Consider the following 18,387-nt stretch of genomic DNA (forward strand, 5'->3'; position numbering starts at 1 on the left):
GGAAAGCTTCGTCCATTAACCCCAGCGCTACGTGGAAGGAAGTGACGCATAATAATATATCTGGGCGATTAACCTCATTTAACTAGTAACTAATTGCGTGAGAAATTGCCGCTACGACACATATGGATGTCTACTCGCAAATGATTGTAAATACTGTAGACGACTATTCTAGTTCCTGCCCTACGATAAGACCTAATTGCATTGGAAGATAAAGGCGTTTGAATTAGACGGTTGTTGTTGCAGAGTGACGCAGACAGTAAAAGTGCGTGTACCTAAGTTTGTGAGTGTGTGTCAATTATGTGTGAGTGCGTGCGTGTGTGTGTGCGTGTGTGTGAGTGTGTGCACGTGTGTGTGTGTGTGTGTGTGTGTGTGTTTTCAATCGTTCGATCGTTTCTATTGTAAAATGAAAAAGGGACAGAAATGACTGACGAGGTACTCTTCCCATTTCATAAAAAGTTGATATGATAGCAACATTTTGCTGGAATGGCAATTGTCATGGTAATGACAAGAATTAATCCAGCTTTCTGATTTGCTGTTGCTATTGGAAATTGACATTCCAGCAAGAGTTGCCATCCTAACATCTTTTATGAAATGGGGCCTCAAGAGTGTTTACGGCATAACCACGGTTTTTCAACTCAGCGCCTTATTTTCTTCTATCCCTGAAGTCGTGATTTCTAAAATATCCCCTGCTTCGTCACACTTTTCATACTTTATTCACATAATATTTTATAATGCAAGAAACAATAATACGGTCTACTTCATTATAATTATTTTAATTTTTCATCTTTTGCATCTCCATATCCTACACAATGCTTGTCCATTTCTTTCTTTCTTTCAGTTTTTACTGTATCATTTCCTTATCATTTCTAGGATTCCTGTTAAAGAGAGAACCGGATGATTTTCAGATGTTAGCATTTGAACATCTGTAATACTGGGTACAGAGTTTTCGAATTTATAGTGTTTGGGATGAGGAATAAGAAAGCTTCGAAAATACATTGCGAATCACAATGAACGAGGATGATGTCCGGGGAAGCTTTGCGTGTTGACTTGCGGGGGACATTTTTTTTTTTTTTTTTTTGAAACCCGGAGCTCCCCGCAGATGACCCGCACCTGACAGTGCCTACCTAGCACGTACATATTGCCCGTAGTCGCCTGGAGCTGATGCGCACGTAAGTCCGATATACCCGCAGCTCGAAACTTGTTCCGGGTTAGTCGCGGGGATTGCCCGCAGATCCCAGGTCCAGGCAGAACACCAGTAAGAGGCCCGTAGCTGCCGCAGGTCAGAGGCAATTAACCCGCTTGAAGTACGTAAGTTGCCCGTCATTTGTAGGCATTCTACGAGCACAATACGGGTGTTTAACTGGCAAAGAACCATGTCGATGATAACAAAAAAAAAAAAATCAAAAAAAATCAAAAAAATCCGTGCAGCTAGTCAGCTCTACGGGCCCTATACGAGATAATTTCGTGCATAATGAGGGTCAGTTACCGCCTTTCTGCTGGTTTACAGTTGAGAGTCGGGTGCGGCCAAGTTAATGACATTCTGTGGGACCTCTGGGATTCCTTCACCGAGTTGTCAGCCCTCACGCACCACCCATGCACCTGACACGCAGGTCACACGGAATATAACGTAAGTAGCACGGGTCCAGCAGGTAAGACGCATGCAAAACTCTCCCAAATCTTTGTCCGCCCGCAAAAAAAGAAAGAAAAAAAAAAGTCCTGCATGCTGGAAAATTCCCACAAGCAACAAGCTCGCGTAGCTTGCCCGGAAAGGTGTGACAGGGCCTATAAACTTGGCTGCGGGTAAACAGGACTTGCGTGCGCAACTCCGGGCAACTATATATACGGGCGAGATAAGTGCTAGCAGGGAGGTGAGAGGAAACCTCCCTGGTGCTAGGTATATACTGTCATGTGCGGGAAATCTGCGGGGACCTCCGGGTAGCAAAAATTGTTCTTCACAAGTCACACGCAAGGCTTGCCCGAAAGGTGTGACAGGGTCTTTAAAAGAATGATATATGTTGGTAGTTTGTAGTTTCGTAACTCAACAGGAAAACGCATTTGGCGCCGTCACGCCCTTTTTGACCCGATGCTTGTCTTGCCTAAAGATGAGAAGGGATTGTCTTCAGAATAGTATTGTTTCAACTTTATAAGCGTTACCCTTCGTTTGCATTGTAATTATGCAGCGGAAGGCAAGGACACCAGAAATTATTACAATGTACTTCAATTCCCAATTCTTTTTCTTTTAAACAGAAATGAATAAACAACATAGGATGATATTTTATTTTTAAAAAATTAACAATTGTCACCCACGGTGAGATCGTTGAAATTAAATTCTAATGCAAACGCTCTCTGATGTGGAAGCGGGATACTCCATCAGACCTTTAAACACCCTCTCCATGCTTGGTTGGTGTCCTTAGATAGTTTGATACCTTGATAACTTGAAGACTTCGTTTGTTCTTGTTGTCCTAATGCAGTTCAAATAAATGATAAACGGATCCTCTTACGTTTTCATGATAATTTCAAAATTCCCATGACATGGGAAAGATGCACGAAAGAGTCCTGTTGCTCCTTTTCTTATGTCACGGGGAAAAAAACCCAGACAGACAGAGGGGCGAGAAAATGTTGTCATCAGAAAGACGCTTATCTTCCCAAGCCGCGCATAACATATATCATCGCTATTAATAGGCAGGAACCGAATCAGCCATCTAGTTATTTGCAGAAAAATGGCCATGTGTTTCATCGACAGTAGCTTCTCATTAATGAAGACATTGACTTTAAAGTTTTCCAAGGTTTTAGAAGGACACTCACGTCAGAATATTATTTTCCCCGTTCTCGAGGGCCTAACGTATAGATGGAAGCGCTTAAAGGGATCGTATAGTTTTGGTTGAGACCTAACTTCAGGTTTCTAACAGTTTTTGGTGAGGTAATGAGAAAACTTTTAGAAAATATGAAAAAACATGTAATTCAAAGAGGAATTCAATGTTTATTTGATGAACATTGTTTTTGAAATGGCCGAGATATAAAAACAAAGCGGTTTTTTTCTTTGTTTTTTTTTTTATGTCTCAGCCATTTCAAAACCGATTTTCATCAAATAAACATTGAATTCCTCTCAAAATGATACGGTCTGTACTCTTTCATAATTGGCTTCTTGATATCTTCGCAAAAAGTTAAAAGCAAAATTCTCAACTCCACCAATATATACCCATCCCTTTAAACTGCAATTACGTGGATACTGTGTGTTTGTACGTATGCACACACACACAAACACACGCACGCACACACATACACGCACACACACACACACAAATACACAGATACTGGCACAGACACAGACAATCCATGCAAACCCGAGCAATTAATATAGGTTTCCCGCTCAATTTCAAAATTTTATCACTCAGTTTAATGATAACATCATTAAAATTTGCGATAGTTGTGATCGCCAATGCAAATTGGCATTGGATTTCGTATTTTGTTCATTCGATTTAGTTAGGCCCTATTCTTTCAAAACGCTTTTCAAATGGGTCATTTAAATTTATAGAAAGAGCACACGATTTAACGAATGGTTATTTAATTTCAATTTCTCTCGTTGGAATTTGCTCTTTGTGCAAAACAAAATTCAAATGAGTCACCTGCAATTTAGATAGAGAGCATGCAGATTAAGGAATGGCCATTCAAAATAGTTTTCCTTCGTTCGAAATAATTATTCTTGCAACACAATTTTCAAGAAAATCATTCACATTTAAACTAGGAGATTAGAAAAGGGGCATTCAAAATCAGATGGCAGTAGCATGTTAGGTGTTTCTTCAGTCATTCAAAATCATGAAAGGGCAAGCAAGTCTTAAATAAGTGCATCTAATTCAAGATGCATCTTACAAGTTGTAAACAATAAGAACCAGTTAATATATATCATGCAACGGCTTTACAGAGCCCCTTCATTGTGTAAACGAACATTGATGACAAATGGAAAATATGAATACATATAAAAATATAAATAACAACCATGTTATCAATATAAACACACATATGAATAAATATACAATTTTAAAGTTGTGAAATGGTTTGAAATTTGATTGATTTGAGGTAAAATGAACTGCCGTTAACAAAATGAAAATATATAATGGCAAAGCTTTTCAAGAGAAATATAGACATGATTAAATATATAGATAATAGAAAAAAAAATAAAAATGAAAAAATCATTAAAACCAAATAACGAATCATTAAACTGAATCCCCCAAAATGAAATTGGGCGCCCAAACAGGCTCCTCAGGCCTACTTTTTTTTTTTTTTTAATTTGAATGCACAAGTATCGAAATCCAATACACAGCATCTGAAATTGTAAGTACGTTCACGATTTCGTATGCATGTTAATTAATTGTTTTGCTCTAAAAATAAATCGAATGATAACAAAAAATCAAATGCTCAGATATGAAACTAATTTTGCAGATTAATTTATTTGAATGCTCGTAAGTCAAATCGCGTGCCGCCAAATGAATTCCATTGCCCAAATTTTAATCTTGAAAGACCGATATCGATTGTTTGACGTCAGTGTGTGAATTTGAATGCACTTTAATTGATTTGAGTGACAAAAGTATGAAACAGAGCGGGAAAACCCATAAACAACACAGGACAAAAGGGTCATGAGACGAGGAATTTGTATAGCATATCATATGCCACAACAGCTTGTCTATCAAAATAGTAGACACATTATTTACATCGTCATCATTATACTGCACGTGTATGTCTGTTGTATTCCAATACTTTCAGTAAATTTCCGCACACAATTTCGTTCCAGTTTGCACTCTTTGTAATTTGTTAAAGGCATTTTTATAAAAGACTGCACGTCTTTTACAATAAATTTAGTTTCTTTTTGTTTTGCTTGTACTTGGTTGTATTTGCTTGATGTGAGAAGAGCAGACTGAAAATATAAGTATCTAGACTCCTATGTCAAGTTAAACAACGTGATGAAGGTGACATATTCACGTATAAAACAGTGAAATCAACATTCAAGACATACACTCATCATAATGATAACATCAATCAATCAATCAATCAATCAATCAATCAATCAATCAATCAATCAATCAATCAATCAATCAATCAATCAATCAATCAATATATCTATTTATCTATCTATCTATCTATCAATCAATCATATATACTTATCACAATTAATGATAAAGAACAGAAAGGGGATTACAATACAGGTTGATAGTTTTTCTCCATTTATTGATTTAATATACACTGTATGTAAAAGCAATAAAATAATACAGAAGAGGGTGAAATTTTCCATGTACAAGAGTGAAATGACCCCTTCTGAAGGCGCAAATGCACTTACAAAACTTCATGGCTGTACAATGGATAAAAGTCAATAAAAAGTCCTGTACAACCAATAAGTTTACACATGTACAACAATTAATAAGAAACACAAAATACAAAAATCCAGATATATACACTCACACTGATTATCTACCAGTCAGACTGGTCAAAGCACAATGTTCATTACCTTTACTAATACAAGGTACAAAAATTCCCTGCTGCACAGTGTACCAGCAATATTTGAAATAATCTTGATTTGAAATAACCTTGACTAGTTTGTACGGGTATATTCAAAACCAGAGGCTGACACTACTTCACCATGCCTGAGAAGGAAGCCCGTCATCTGAACCTTTATTTTCTTTGTTTGTTTTTTTTCATGCACTTGCTTTTTAGACTCCTCAGAATTCTCATTGCAGCATGAACAAAAATCACATTCACTTTCTCTCAATTTTATTATCCCTCTCATTCGACTTTCTTTCAATAAAAGTTTGCATGGGTGTCTCCCCGTTTTGTGTGTGTGTGTTTTTTTTTTCCTGCTCTAGATTGTATACCACATTTATGCACGCCCTCCTTTCTTATCCTACCCAGTACCATTGAAACTCTATACCTTTCTCAAGGTCACAGATAACTTTACAAAAGTATGCTTCACTTGATCAAATTCCATTATGTAAATGTCTCATTCATGAACACTTTCACGTCACGCAATATCGTGTTTCTTTAAAATTCTGAAAGCACAAGAGTTTGCGCACACAGTTTCAAAGTAGACCCTAAGGGTTCTGATTTTTCAAGAGACAACAGTGTTTTGAGTTACCGCTATGTTGCAAGTGGGCTTTATTGATACGAAATAAGAAATTGTCATGCATGCATTGCCTTCATTTTGCTGCTCACGTATCTCTGATTGTTCATTATAATGGCATAAAGGTTTCAGTCTTTCTGCTTTGGAGGCATTCAAACTGCATCCATTTTCACCTGTGCTTTGATAGAATCCGACTGTTACGATGTTAAATGTGAATCTCCTGTGGGTTGGGATGCCAGAACAGCTCTTGTATCTACACACCATTGAGACACCACACATCCTTGGTACAACTCTTCGGCTGATTAACACTCATGGATTGCCCAAAGTTGTAGGTGAAGCAACATGCAAGATATTATAAGAAGGATGTCAAGCATGGTAGCAGTTGCCTTTTAACAATACCTCTGTCATTACCACTAGAAAACTGTCGACATGGCATGCCGTAATAGTCACAGTTAGACAGTATGTGTCAAAGTGTTAAAGAGATTTGAGCTCTCTTTAGATTTAAAGAGATTTGATTTACTTTGAAGCATGTTCTCAATTGCTATCAATCAGTATGTTTGATCACCGATGAATGGTGTGAAAATTTGCCAATACAATTTGCCATACCACCATCACCAAAATGGAGCAATGTGAATTAGATTGTCTAACTGTATTGCATAGAAATTACAAAATATTGGCTCAATGAAAGTTTCTCCATTGTCAGAAAACTGATATTCATACACTTTCAAGTGCTGTCATGAAATTCATACCAAAGATTTGTCATCACAATAATAGCAAGCAATGCATCTCACCATTTTGTTGTCTTTAAAAAGAAATGTTTATATATATAAACAGCCCAATGACAAGGCTTTGTTTCTTACTCTTTTGAAATCAACATCAGCATGTTAAATGAGAAATATTCTATTCTTAGCTAGTAAAACAAAGAAGCCACAAATTATTCTAATTTGCATGTTGATTTGAAAGCTCTTGTCTACACTGAAAGATTTCAAGGATATGGCAAGTTTAACAAGGAAAAGTAGAAATTACGCGGTGCGTAATATATGTCCCCGCCGGAAGTAGCATTTAGTAGCAAAATGTACAATATAGGTAAAAAGATGAAGGTCAAAGGTCAAAGAAGTCAAAGGTCAAAATTCTATGTAGAAGTTTTGAAGCCCTCACCTAGTGCCATCACTTAAAGCAAACGGAATCGAAATCGGGTTACAAATGGCAAAGGAGTAGCATTTTGTAGCAAAATGTACAATATAGGTCAAAAATCAAGGTCAAAGGTCAAAGAAGTCAAAGGTCAAAATTCTGTGTAGAAGTTTTGAAGCCCTCACCTAGTGCCATCACATAAAGCAAACGGAATCAAAATCGGGTTAGAAATGGCGAAGGAGTAGCATTTTGTAGGCAATGTACAATATAGGTCAAAAATCAAGGTCAAAGGTCAAAGAAGTCAAAGGTCAAAATTCTGTGTAGAAGTTTTGAAGCCCTCACCTAGTGCCATCACTTAAAGCAAATGGAATTGAAATCGGGTTACAAATGGCGAAGGAGTAGCATTTTGTAGCAAAATGTACAATATAGGTCAAAAATCAAGGTCAAAGGTCAAAGAAGTCAAAGGTCAAAATTCTGTGTAGAAGTTTTGAAGCCCTCACCTATTGCCATCATATAAAGCAAACGGAATCAAAATCGGGTTAGAAATGGCGAAGGAGTAGCATTTTGAAGCAAAATGTACAATATAGGTCAAAGGTCAAGGTCAAAGGTCACAATTTAAATTCTGTATAGAAGTTTCAAAGCTCCCATGTAGTGCTATCATATAAAGCAAACAGAATCAAAATCGGGTTAGAAATGGCGAAGGAGTAGCATTTTGAACATTTTGATCACACACGGACGCACACACGGACGGACACACGGACGGACACACGGACGGACACACGGACGGACACACGGACGGACACACACACGTACGGAGCCCGTTTCATAGTCCCCTGCTCGAACTCGTTCGGCGGGGACAACAAAACATTTCATGTCATTTATGAAGTACAGCTTTAAAACACACGTATTAAAAATGTAAAGTGACATTCACACATTCAACCAAAATTGTATTGTATGAAGAGGTAAAATGCAGACACAAGAGAAGAAGCTATACTTTACCTGAAACACTCATTACAATCTGCAAAGAGTCCATATCTTGGTCTGCTTGCTAGCTTCTGTCATTACGACAAATAAGTAACATTTGTGTCCCACCAAAGGTGGAGAGAGGCAGATATTGTATGTACCATCTCTTGCTATCTGACTATTAACATAGAAATAAAGCAATATAAAGTTTTGTCTACCTGAAGGGTAAAGCTTCATTTTCTGTTTTAAGTCAACTTCTACATATCAAAATTGGCAATTCCTTGCTCAACTTTGAATAATAGCGACAAGTCCATCTATTTTTTTTTAATCCTCATACTTTCTTTTTAAATCCATTGGTTTGTCCATCATACACGGTACAGGTGACCTTTATAAATCAAAGAGTGCTTTATACTTCCGATTAGGTATTTCTATGTTGCAATAAATGACTTCAGGACAGCATGGAGTCCTCAATTTAGCATATCAGCAAATTATGCTCATTCTAGGACCAAGTACATATCACAACCAGATGGAAAAGCCTGGTACAATCTACTCATTCACAACTTACAACTACATGTACCAACAGCTCTATAATCATGGAATGAAATTGTCATTGTGAAGACAAAAAAAAAGTTTTTGTATGATCTCTTGTACCATTATCAATTCTTACGAAAAAAAAAAAAAAAAAAACCCACACACACACTCAAACAGGAAACTTCCATTTAAAACGTTGTCCACAGTGTAACAGTCCATGCCAAAAGGAAGGTGAGAACAACCATGCTTTTGTTTGTGGGAGACACCGAAGTTGTAGTTTCTGGGGTCGTTGTTTCTGTAGTTTGGAAGAAAGGTGGAAGGAAAGAGCATGGGATGAAAAATCTCTCATCATGCTTGCTGACTAATCTACGAGATGTCATCTAGCTTTGCAGAGAGGAATTTCTCTTGGTTCAGCTAGCAGGTAGTACAGCTTGAAGTGGGACGAATGGGAGGAATTTCACTTTTTCATGAAAATCCATGATCTGATTTGCATCTAACTTTCTTGGCAACAGTGGTTCAAGAGGCCCAATGATTAGGCTTTTCCTTCTTTCAAGTTATCAATTTGTCTTTCATTCATCTGATAAGGACAGTTTTTTTTTTTTTCGAATACAATATAAAGTATATGTATGAATGATGTCTTAAAAAAAGAAACAATGTACACTTTGTCATGGTAACAGGAAAAAAGTAAGTATTCATATCGACGGAAAAAAGTGTTCCACTAAAAAGCCAAGCTTGTAAGACGTGGAACACTAGAAACAAAACAACGACAGCACCAATTTGAATGACCCACAACCATGTAATCTTTCTTTCTCAATACAAATCAAAAAGTGGTGCTGCACTTCGAAACTCTAGGAGGGGATAACAGATAAGTTATTCAAGATATTTCAATTGTCAAAGTCTTCCAGTTTTTCTTGGAGCAGGTTTTACAAGGCATACTACTTTGTAGAACTATTTTGATAGACCATTAATTCTATTGACCTTTCTTTCCTGACCCTTCCATTATCACATATTATCTCTATTCCATAAACACAATGACTTTCAACAAATAGTTTCATAAAGCCTATCCACTTGCTCAATATACTCTTGTACTTTCATGTTTATACATATTGCATCATGCTTATTTGTTGAAATTGTGTATCTGACAGAATTTGTGAAAGTGGAAATTGTCACCTCCAAACTGGCTCTGTGATCTACTAGTATTCAGTTTGCTTTAGGTTAATAACCATTGCTGTTAAGAAAATTACATTCACAAACTTAGAACAAAGCATCATTCTTAAAAGGCCACTGGTGCCATGTTAGCTTCACCATAAGCATTTAAGGCTCTTTGTTAGGGAAACAAATTTCAAACACATAAAATTGAAACATCCACTCCAGCGGTAGGGCAGAATAAACCACTCACCATCTGCATCGTGAACGATGTAATATGTCTCCATTCCTCCAAGGATGTGGTCGTTGACATGGCAATGGAGCAGCCAGACTCCGGGGTCGTCGAGCACCATGTTAAGGGTCAAGAAAGTCCCTAGATTTCACACACAGGATTTGAGACATAAATAGAGTAATTTGACCATCTTGCCGGCAATTACAACTCATGCTAGTAACTTTTTCACTTTCACACTGACTGCTGCCATCACAAATTCTTACTTATAATTCAACATCCACTGAAAACTGACTACATCATTAACTCAAAATACCACCTGCTTACATAAAAATGAGGTGATAGCTGCACTGTCCCTATAAGCTTCAGCAATGGCAGTATACACTATCTATGATGTAATTACCACTATAACATGTTACTACCAATATCATTATCACAATTACTATCTCATCATCACTATTATCTTCATTATTATATCAATAAAATAGTAATATTCAAGATTGAGCCATTTGCCTAAAAACATTTGGCTTCTTCATTTTCCATCATCATAGTGTTTTGTTACATTTTTTTAGTATAGGCTGTGAACAAAATTTGCAAATAGTCAAGTTCTATGACTAGTCTTGTATTCATACCTCTACTGATTTGCACTGTGCAAAGCAATCAGCCAAAGCTTGTACTTTGTGCTTTCTTAACTCTATTACTATGTATGTTTGACCTGACCAAAAGGATTATTTCTTGAGAATGATGAGAATGTTGCTGACCAATAATCAAATAAAATCAAATTAAATCAAACTAAAAATGGAATATGATTAAATGATACAAGATGGGATGAAATACAGTCAAAACAAGAATAACTGGTATGATTCATATTAAATAATATGATATAGAGTAGATTCAATAACCATACGGTAATATAATATGAAATGAAATAACATAAACTTAAAGATATGACAAAAATAAACTAGAAAAGCACTTGGAGAGTGCAGACCTCCGCTAATTTAGCCAGCAACTAATTTCCACAAAACACACAGGCAATTTCCCAATATAAAAGCCTTTTGTTTACATAATCAGCAGAGCAGGCGCTTTAGTGCGTGCGTATGTAAACCTTCAGTACATGCAGCTAGAACTCCCAAGTTCACTGACTTTATACGCCAAAATACCCCCCCCCCAATCCTTCAAAAATCCATAAAAATTTCCAGATGACTACCAAAATTTCATCATCTGTTCCTTGTGTCATTATCAACTTTTCCTGCAATTTTCATTCAAATCCGTTTACTCACAACTTTTTGAGTTATTCTGCAAATAGTCAAACCAACGCCGATGATCACCTTAACCTACTCCTTCCTTGGTGGAGGTAACAAATTAAAATTACACAAGATCCGATACACACCTGGTATGAGTTCAGAGACATCCAGTCTGTTGGTATGTTCCGTCTCATAGGTCAGGGTGTGTCCATGGAAGTGGACTGTGTGGAGGTCCACTTCATCGCCGAGACCGATGAGATTCCACGCCACTCGCTCCCCAACCCTCATCTCCAGGTGGTGGAGGTTGTTGTACAAGTAGCCATTGATTCCTGGAGGGCAAAGGATATGAGAAAAATGAGAGTTAATGACATGGCCCATTGGTGCATGTTTGAGTAGAGACACAATTTTTGTCATCCAAATGAAAGCAACAACTAGAAATGTCACTAAGGCGACTGGTATGCCTCCGCCATAATGCACGATTTTCCTAATAGGTCTATAGTACATGTAGACAATGTGTGATTACATTTTCACAAAATTGGCAAAATATTAAAATGACAAGTTTGTCACAAATGTGTTGAATGTTCATCTTCCTTGACCTAGGTTTAATTGGATGAATAGGAGAGCATGTACTTGGGGATTTAAAGACTTTAACTTGACTTTGACCCATTCATAGTTTATGCATTGAGTAATTTTCAAGGTATGGAGAAAAAGTGCAATTTCTATAATGAAAAATTCATTGTTACCATTTTCATCTGGCCTTTGACCCTAAAATTCATAGGATAATCACTGTCAGGTACAACATGCATAAATACGTAGTAAGTTCCAAGATAACTTGAGCCACTTCTGAGATATGGAGGAAAAAGTTAGTTCAGCACTTTCCCTTGATCTTTGACCTTTTGACCTTTGAGGCAAACAAAAAAAAAGAAAGAAGAAAAACGAAAGCTTCCAGAGAATCTCTATTAGGTTATACATGCATACACCAAGTGTAAAAAAAAAGATAATCCTGCTGGCATCACACTATAATTTGAGCAACGTTTGTCTGTCTGTCTGTCTGTCTGTCTGTCTGTCTGTTTGTTCCTCTTATACTCCTCCCAGGTCCTTGGTCCGATCTCCATCAAACTTAGTGGGTGGATGCAGGTTGAACACGAACTTGCCCTTGAGGGGTTCATTTTTGAAAAGGTCAAGGTCACTGGGGTTAAAGGTCAAATAACTTCTAATCTTCGTCAGCTGCAATAAGCAAACACCCGATAGAGGGCGCTATGTAGGCCTACTTATACGGGGATTCCCCAGAAATATAATCAGACACCCGATAGAGGGCGCTATGTAGTCCTACTCCAAAGAGATTTTTCTCCTCCCCACCACTAGAGGGCGGACTCTACAATGGAGTCAGTGATTTCATGGGGGCCGCCATAGCTCACTTAACAATGGCGGACTTTGCGTACTATGTATACATTTCTACATAGCAGCGCGTATTACGCGAACTTCTGAACTTTTACGCGAGTACGCACTTGATTTTGGCTGCTCCTCGGTTGCTCCTTTGCTAGCGTGTTAGCACGAGGGGTGAGCCTACCGTTGTACCGCCTCGTTGTCATCCAATGCTCCCCTTGCGCTCACAAAACAATAGTACAGGGCGTATGAAGACTCCGCACTCTAGCAGTCACTGGGGAAAATCTCTTTGTCCTACTCATAATATGGGGATTCCCAGGTGTACGCCTACTTATGCTTCCAGCAAGTTTGGCCAAGATCGGACCAAGGAGTAGCGCAAAACAGTTATTTGACCTCCGTTGACCCAGTGACCTTGACCATTGCTGGGGGAATCCCCATAGAGGATTTCTGGCACTCCCCGGGTGCACTGACTAGTTGCATAAATATGAGGGAAATAGTAAAATTTTGAAGTGTTGCCCTTGACCTTTGACCCCTGACCTTTGACCCATGAACCCTAAATTCTCTAGATATTCACTGCCAGTCAGTACATGTATACATACTATGTTCCATGAAGATACCTTGAACAGTTTCCAAGATACAGAGAAAAAAGTTAAGTTTTAATATTTTTACTTGACCTTTGACCTCATGACCCCAAACTTTCAACAAAGAATCTTAATTGGGTAATACGTGTATACACTAAGTTTCAAGAAAATATCTTCAGGCATTGCATAGATATGGTGGAAATAGTGAAATTTTATGTATTTGACCTTGACCTTTTGACCTTTGACCTTGAGCATGTGCACCCAAAAGTTGATAGGCACAACTTCACCCCCTAATACATATACATGCCAAGTTTCATTAGGATACCTCAAAAGGTTTTTTAGTTACGCTGTCCACAAAATTCATTACGGAAGAAAGGACGGACGGACGGACGGACAACCCGAAAACATAATGCCTCCGGCACCACTTAGTGGCGGAGGCATAAAAAAGACTACAAATACACATGTTTCAGTACATAATCCATTTGACTTCTGATGCTGAGCGAACCTGTAAAATAGCAAATTTTTCACAGAAGAATAAATTATACCATCAACTCTGAAACTTCAATGTCAAATCTTAAACTTTACCATTGGGAACAGTGACTTTAAAAATGTCCGAGTTATCACATTTGATTCATATGTTCAGGTCAGTTGTATCATAAAACATCCTACCACATAAAAAATTTGCAACAAACCCTAAATATACTAAAGAAGATATCACTATTTTTTGCAATAAATATGGTAAGTGTAGACAGTTTATTCCAGAAACAATTCTATCAGAACTATTGTTCATATGTTGTATATTTAACAATACTTAACATTAATTATACTGATTAACAATTTTGCATTGGTTGTTTCTATCACATTCTAGAACTATTTTGAAGCTTTAAAGCTGGGTTTTTGTTTCATCTGCAAATGGTTAATAATAGCTTTAAAATCATTTCTTTTCTGAAGGAGTGTCCATCTAAAAATTTGTGTAGGGCCTACTTTTGAATTTAGTATGGCCATTATTTTTTCAGAGGTAAAAAATGCCTATAGAACAAAAACATATCGGTGCACACACATATCTTTCCATTTTCATGGCATATGGGAACAAGACAGAAGTAGACTTCTTTTGAAAAGCAATTATATGTCTGGACAACAATGGGTATAGCAGCCTGCTCTTTGCAAGGAAAGAATGAAGTGAGATTGTGTACGTGCTAAACTTTGGATTCTTTTGCTCATGGGAATCTCCACTTTGTGTCTTATCAGAAGGGCAAAGTGTTTTGCTTCTCCAAGGGGGGTAGGCATGAAAACACACAAAATTGTTCAGCAAGACTTGCCAGGCCTCAATTGCAAGGCAAACTTGAATTTATATCATTTGCATCTACTGTTCGAGAACTGTTTGACGAAATTTAGCCAAAAAATTCACAATTTCATAAATTCCCAATTTTTTATTTCACTTTGATTAAATCTTTACTGTTGTGCTTGTAAACATTGACTCTTTCCTTTCAGAGTATCTTTTAACTAGTTTGGATTTGTAATTTTTTCATGGTCGGACATCCAGGTATCTAATGTGACATGAGTCATGGGAGGGCGGCAGGTAGAGTAAAAACAAACCTATGCTCAGCATACTTTGAGACAAAATTATCAACTTTTCTTCTGTTATCTGCTTTGAAATTCCCTGAAACCATCAGATTAATCTCATAGCCACAAAAAATTTCATGGGCACATCATACAGAAAAAAATAGTGGATCGATGATCCTGAACGCCAACAGTCCAAGTTCATGAATGCCATATCGTGTCGTCTGTATCGCCAGATAGATTTGTACACTGCACTCTTAAGCTCCTCAAACGTGCAGGCAAGCTGTTTTGTTTTTTTTTTCTCACCCCAGCTACTGGAAGTACCCGACCTTGAGAATAAGTACTAGTATTTTTGACCAAACTTTCCTCTTACCGTGCATAAGGTTACTTTCTTCAAAGTCAGGATCGCTCTCATCTACTGCGTCTGGTGTCAGGCAGTAGTGCTGGATGTTCTGTTTCAGGTACCAGCTCTTGTTTTCATTCAGGACTGAGAAGTAGAGGTGGAACTCCCTATCGACATCCCTCCTCCGCCCATTCTCTGTAACAGGTACGGATATCACACGATCAATCGCAAACCCTGCTTGGTAGATATACTCCCGCCTGACCTATGGAGCATTTTTTTATTCAGTACTTTCTTTGTATACTTTCTGTGGCAAGTCTATAGATTATAGGTTTGTTGACCACTTCTAATCGCCTGAGGTGATTCACATTTATGTCCTTTGGTGCTGTATTTTGCTGTCACAATCTTTACTGTTTAATATTAGTATTTGATATCAGAGACACAGAGTAAAAATGATTACCATTTATTTGAGCTTATATCCTGTTGCTCACATATTAAACTCTGCTTCAGTTGCAAGATTTGAGAAAATTGTCTACTCTACCTAATGGAACACTAATAAAGAAGTGAAAAACTTGTGATGGAAAAAAAAATCACAAAAGAACAATTATGTGATTTCTGAGACTTTATCGGTTAAAGTGTATCAATGCGGATTTGCACAGGTAGCCCTGTGTAGCTTGATGTAGACGTACCTCCAAGAGTTCCTGGACGACAAAGGACCATTGGTCCCACGAGGCCACTGTTGGTATCTTCAACCCGCAGGACACCGGAGTAGTACACCGAGGTGATGCAGGCATCTTCGGTTGCGGAAGGTCCGTGCTCTTCGGACACATACCAGGTGTATGTCCTCTGTTCTTGGGGCTGGACGGGCGTGTCACTGACGGTCCGATTCCCGTAAACCTCACCCTCATTGGCCTTATCGTAGAGGAGATTTTGGGGATGGATGCTGTACGGTCGCGTCGCCATGTTCTTGAAGACGACCTCGATGGTGTCGCCGACCTCGGCCCTGATGACAGGGCCCAGCAGCCCGAGGGAGAGGTCCTCGTTGGACGTCCGCATCACCTGCCGGACGAACGTGCCATCCTCATACTCTCGGAAGAGGGCTTTGCGGTACCGGCTCCCAATCATGGTATCTCCTCTTGTCACAAAGACGTAGCCAGGGCTGGAAATATCATTTAAACATTGACAAAGAGCACAAGTTCATAATTATTTCATGGGGGAAAATGCCTTCTTGTTGTTGTGTGTTTTTTTTTTTGAGAGAGAAAAAAGATATATTAACAGAAATTGGGGATTTGTTACTAAACATGGTGCATGACGCATGTCATAAAACATTCTAGCTTGTGAAAGTACAATGATAAAAGATATATATACACGAATGCAGAGCTGCACACTAACCCATTTTTTTCTACAGGTCCGACCTGTCTGCTGGACCAGTAGGTGCACAGTTTTTCCATTCTTTATTGGCCCATTCCTGAAAAAAGTTACTTTTCCAACAGTGATTTCTACCAGTCTGGACCGTCGCACCAATGCCAGCATGCATCGCTGCATGAGCGTGGAGGTGTTAAACATACAAAAACTGGCTGAATATACACAGCTGAAGAATTGCCCTGTGTATTCTTTTTTGTGTGTTTGGTGGTTTTACAGTACATGATGCAAGATGACATTCAATGAGGCAACCACCTCAACCCGTTGAGGACGGACCGATTTTGCTACAACAGACATTTCTCATAGGCACTTGTCGGAGTATACTCAGGATTCGTCCTCAACAGGTTAATAAAAGTAAGACTGAAAGTGGTTGAAAGTGAAAAGGAGAAACATTCCCCAACTGCAGCCATCCTAACCTCGCTTCATCTGTAAGAGCCTGGCTCCTGACGGGGTCGTAGAGAACCGGTGTGTAGTCCCACTCCACCTCCACTGCTCCGATGAAGAACCGCCTCACTGTACCACTCTCAGGGACAACTCCATCCTCTGGCTCCGTTTCCTCCTGGTTGGAGGAGGAGGTGTCTTCTTCTACCTTGTAGAGTGCATACATGCCGTCCACAAGATGTGTGTTCGTATGGCACTCAATAAGCCATGTACCTGGGTGTAGAATATATTGCAAGATTAAATTGTCACAATGATAAAGATAACGATAATATTTGATGAAAACAATCATAACAATAATAATATAGCAAAATAATGATGACACAGATGATATTGAAGCTGCTGATGATGATGATAGTGATAATGATGATGATGATGATATGTGATGGTGTTGAAGATTGTGACGGTGATAATAATGATGATGTTAATGATGAAAATATTGTAGTAATCATGTTAATGATAGTGATGATGATGGTGATTATGATGACGATGTTCAGGATGGTGGTGATAATAATGATGATGATGACATTGATATTGATCAAGTGATGTGGTATCAATGATGATGACTGTGAGGATGATAATGCTAATACGGATGATGACAATGATGTTAATGATGATGATGATGATAATGATAATGATGATGATGATGATGATGATGACAATGATGATGATGATGCTGCTGATGTTGATGACAATGATGTTGCTGATGACAATGATGTTGTTGATGATGATGACAGCCAAATATTGACTGGTACACATTTGGTTTGTTTGTTTCTCACATGGGTCCAATAATTACGCAATTGAGGACAAGTCCTGAGAATATTCGGGCAAGAGTCTATGGGATATATGTGTCATAGCAAAATCAGTCCATCATCAACGGGTTAAAAAGAAAGAGGGTGAAACATTCTGCTGTGCAGGGCTTGTGCCACAGCAGACGACATCTCATATTTACCTAACATCTGTTTCCACTTCCAAAATGGCAGACATTATTTGCTTTGAGACTGCAGATGTAAAATACAGTAGAGAGCAAATCTGGTGACCTAACTTAGATGTCAGAATAAGAAGAAGAGACCCAATAATGCCCATGTTAACTTAGTTTGGTAAAACAAACAAGAAACGTGTAAAATGTGTGTCACATACATTGTATTATACAATTCTAATTGATATATATGCACGTGAAATTTGTCAAGCACTGGTGCACAACAAAATTTATATCTGTACAATATCAATATACATTGTGTTTTGAGTATTAATTCAAGACTTAATTCTATATGTAGACTGACCCTCCTTTCAAGCCAGAAGGTTCT

The 18,387-nt window shown here is 38.1% G+C and overlaps 1 protein-coding gene across 1 annotated transcript in view; it reads right to left on the reverse strand.

Annotated features, from left to right (window-relative positions):
* Positions 1–1,208: 1,208 nt before the first annotated feature.
* Positions 1,209–18,387, reverse strand: part of LOC140233942 (hephaestin-like protein) — a 53,644-nt gene continuing 36,465 nt past the window's right edge. Inside the window, exons 12-17 of the mRNA XM_072314028.1 lie at positions 17,059–17,296; positions 15,910–16,379; positions 15,254–15,418; positions 11,500–11,682; positions 10,134–10,253; positions 1,209–1,270 (exon numbers count right to left, since the gene is read on the reverse strand). Coding sequence (XP_072170129.1) covers positions 1,209–1,270; positions 10,134–10,253; positions 11,500–11,682; positions 15,254–15,418; positions 15,910–16,379; positions 17,059–17,296 — 1,238 coding nt within the window. The remainder of the gene's footprint in view (positions 1,271–10,133; positions 10,254–11,499; positions 11,683–15,253; positions 15,419–15,909; positions 16,380–17,058; positions 17,297–18,387) is intronic.

This window comes from Diadema setosum, chromosome 10, assembly GCF_964275005.1.
Source record: "Diadema setosum chromosome 10, eeDiaSeto1, whole genome shotgun sequence".
NCBI lineage: Eukaryota > Metazoa > Echinodermata > Echinoidea > Diadematoida > Diadematidae > Diadema > Diadema setosum.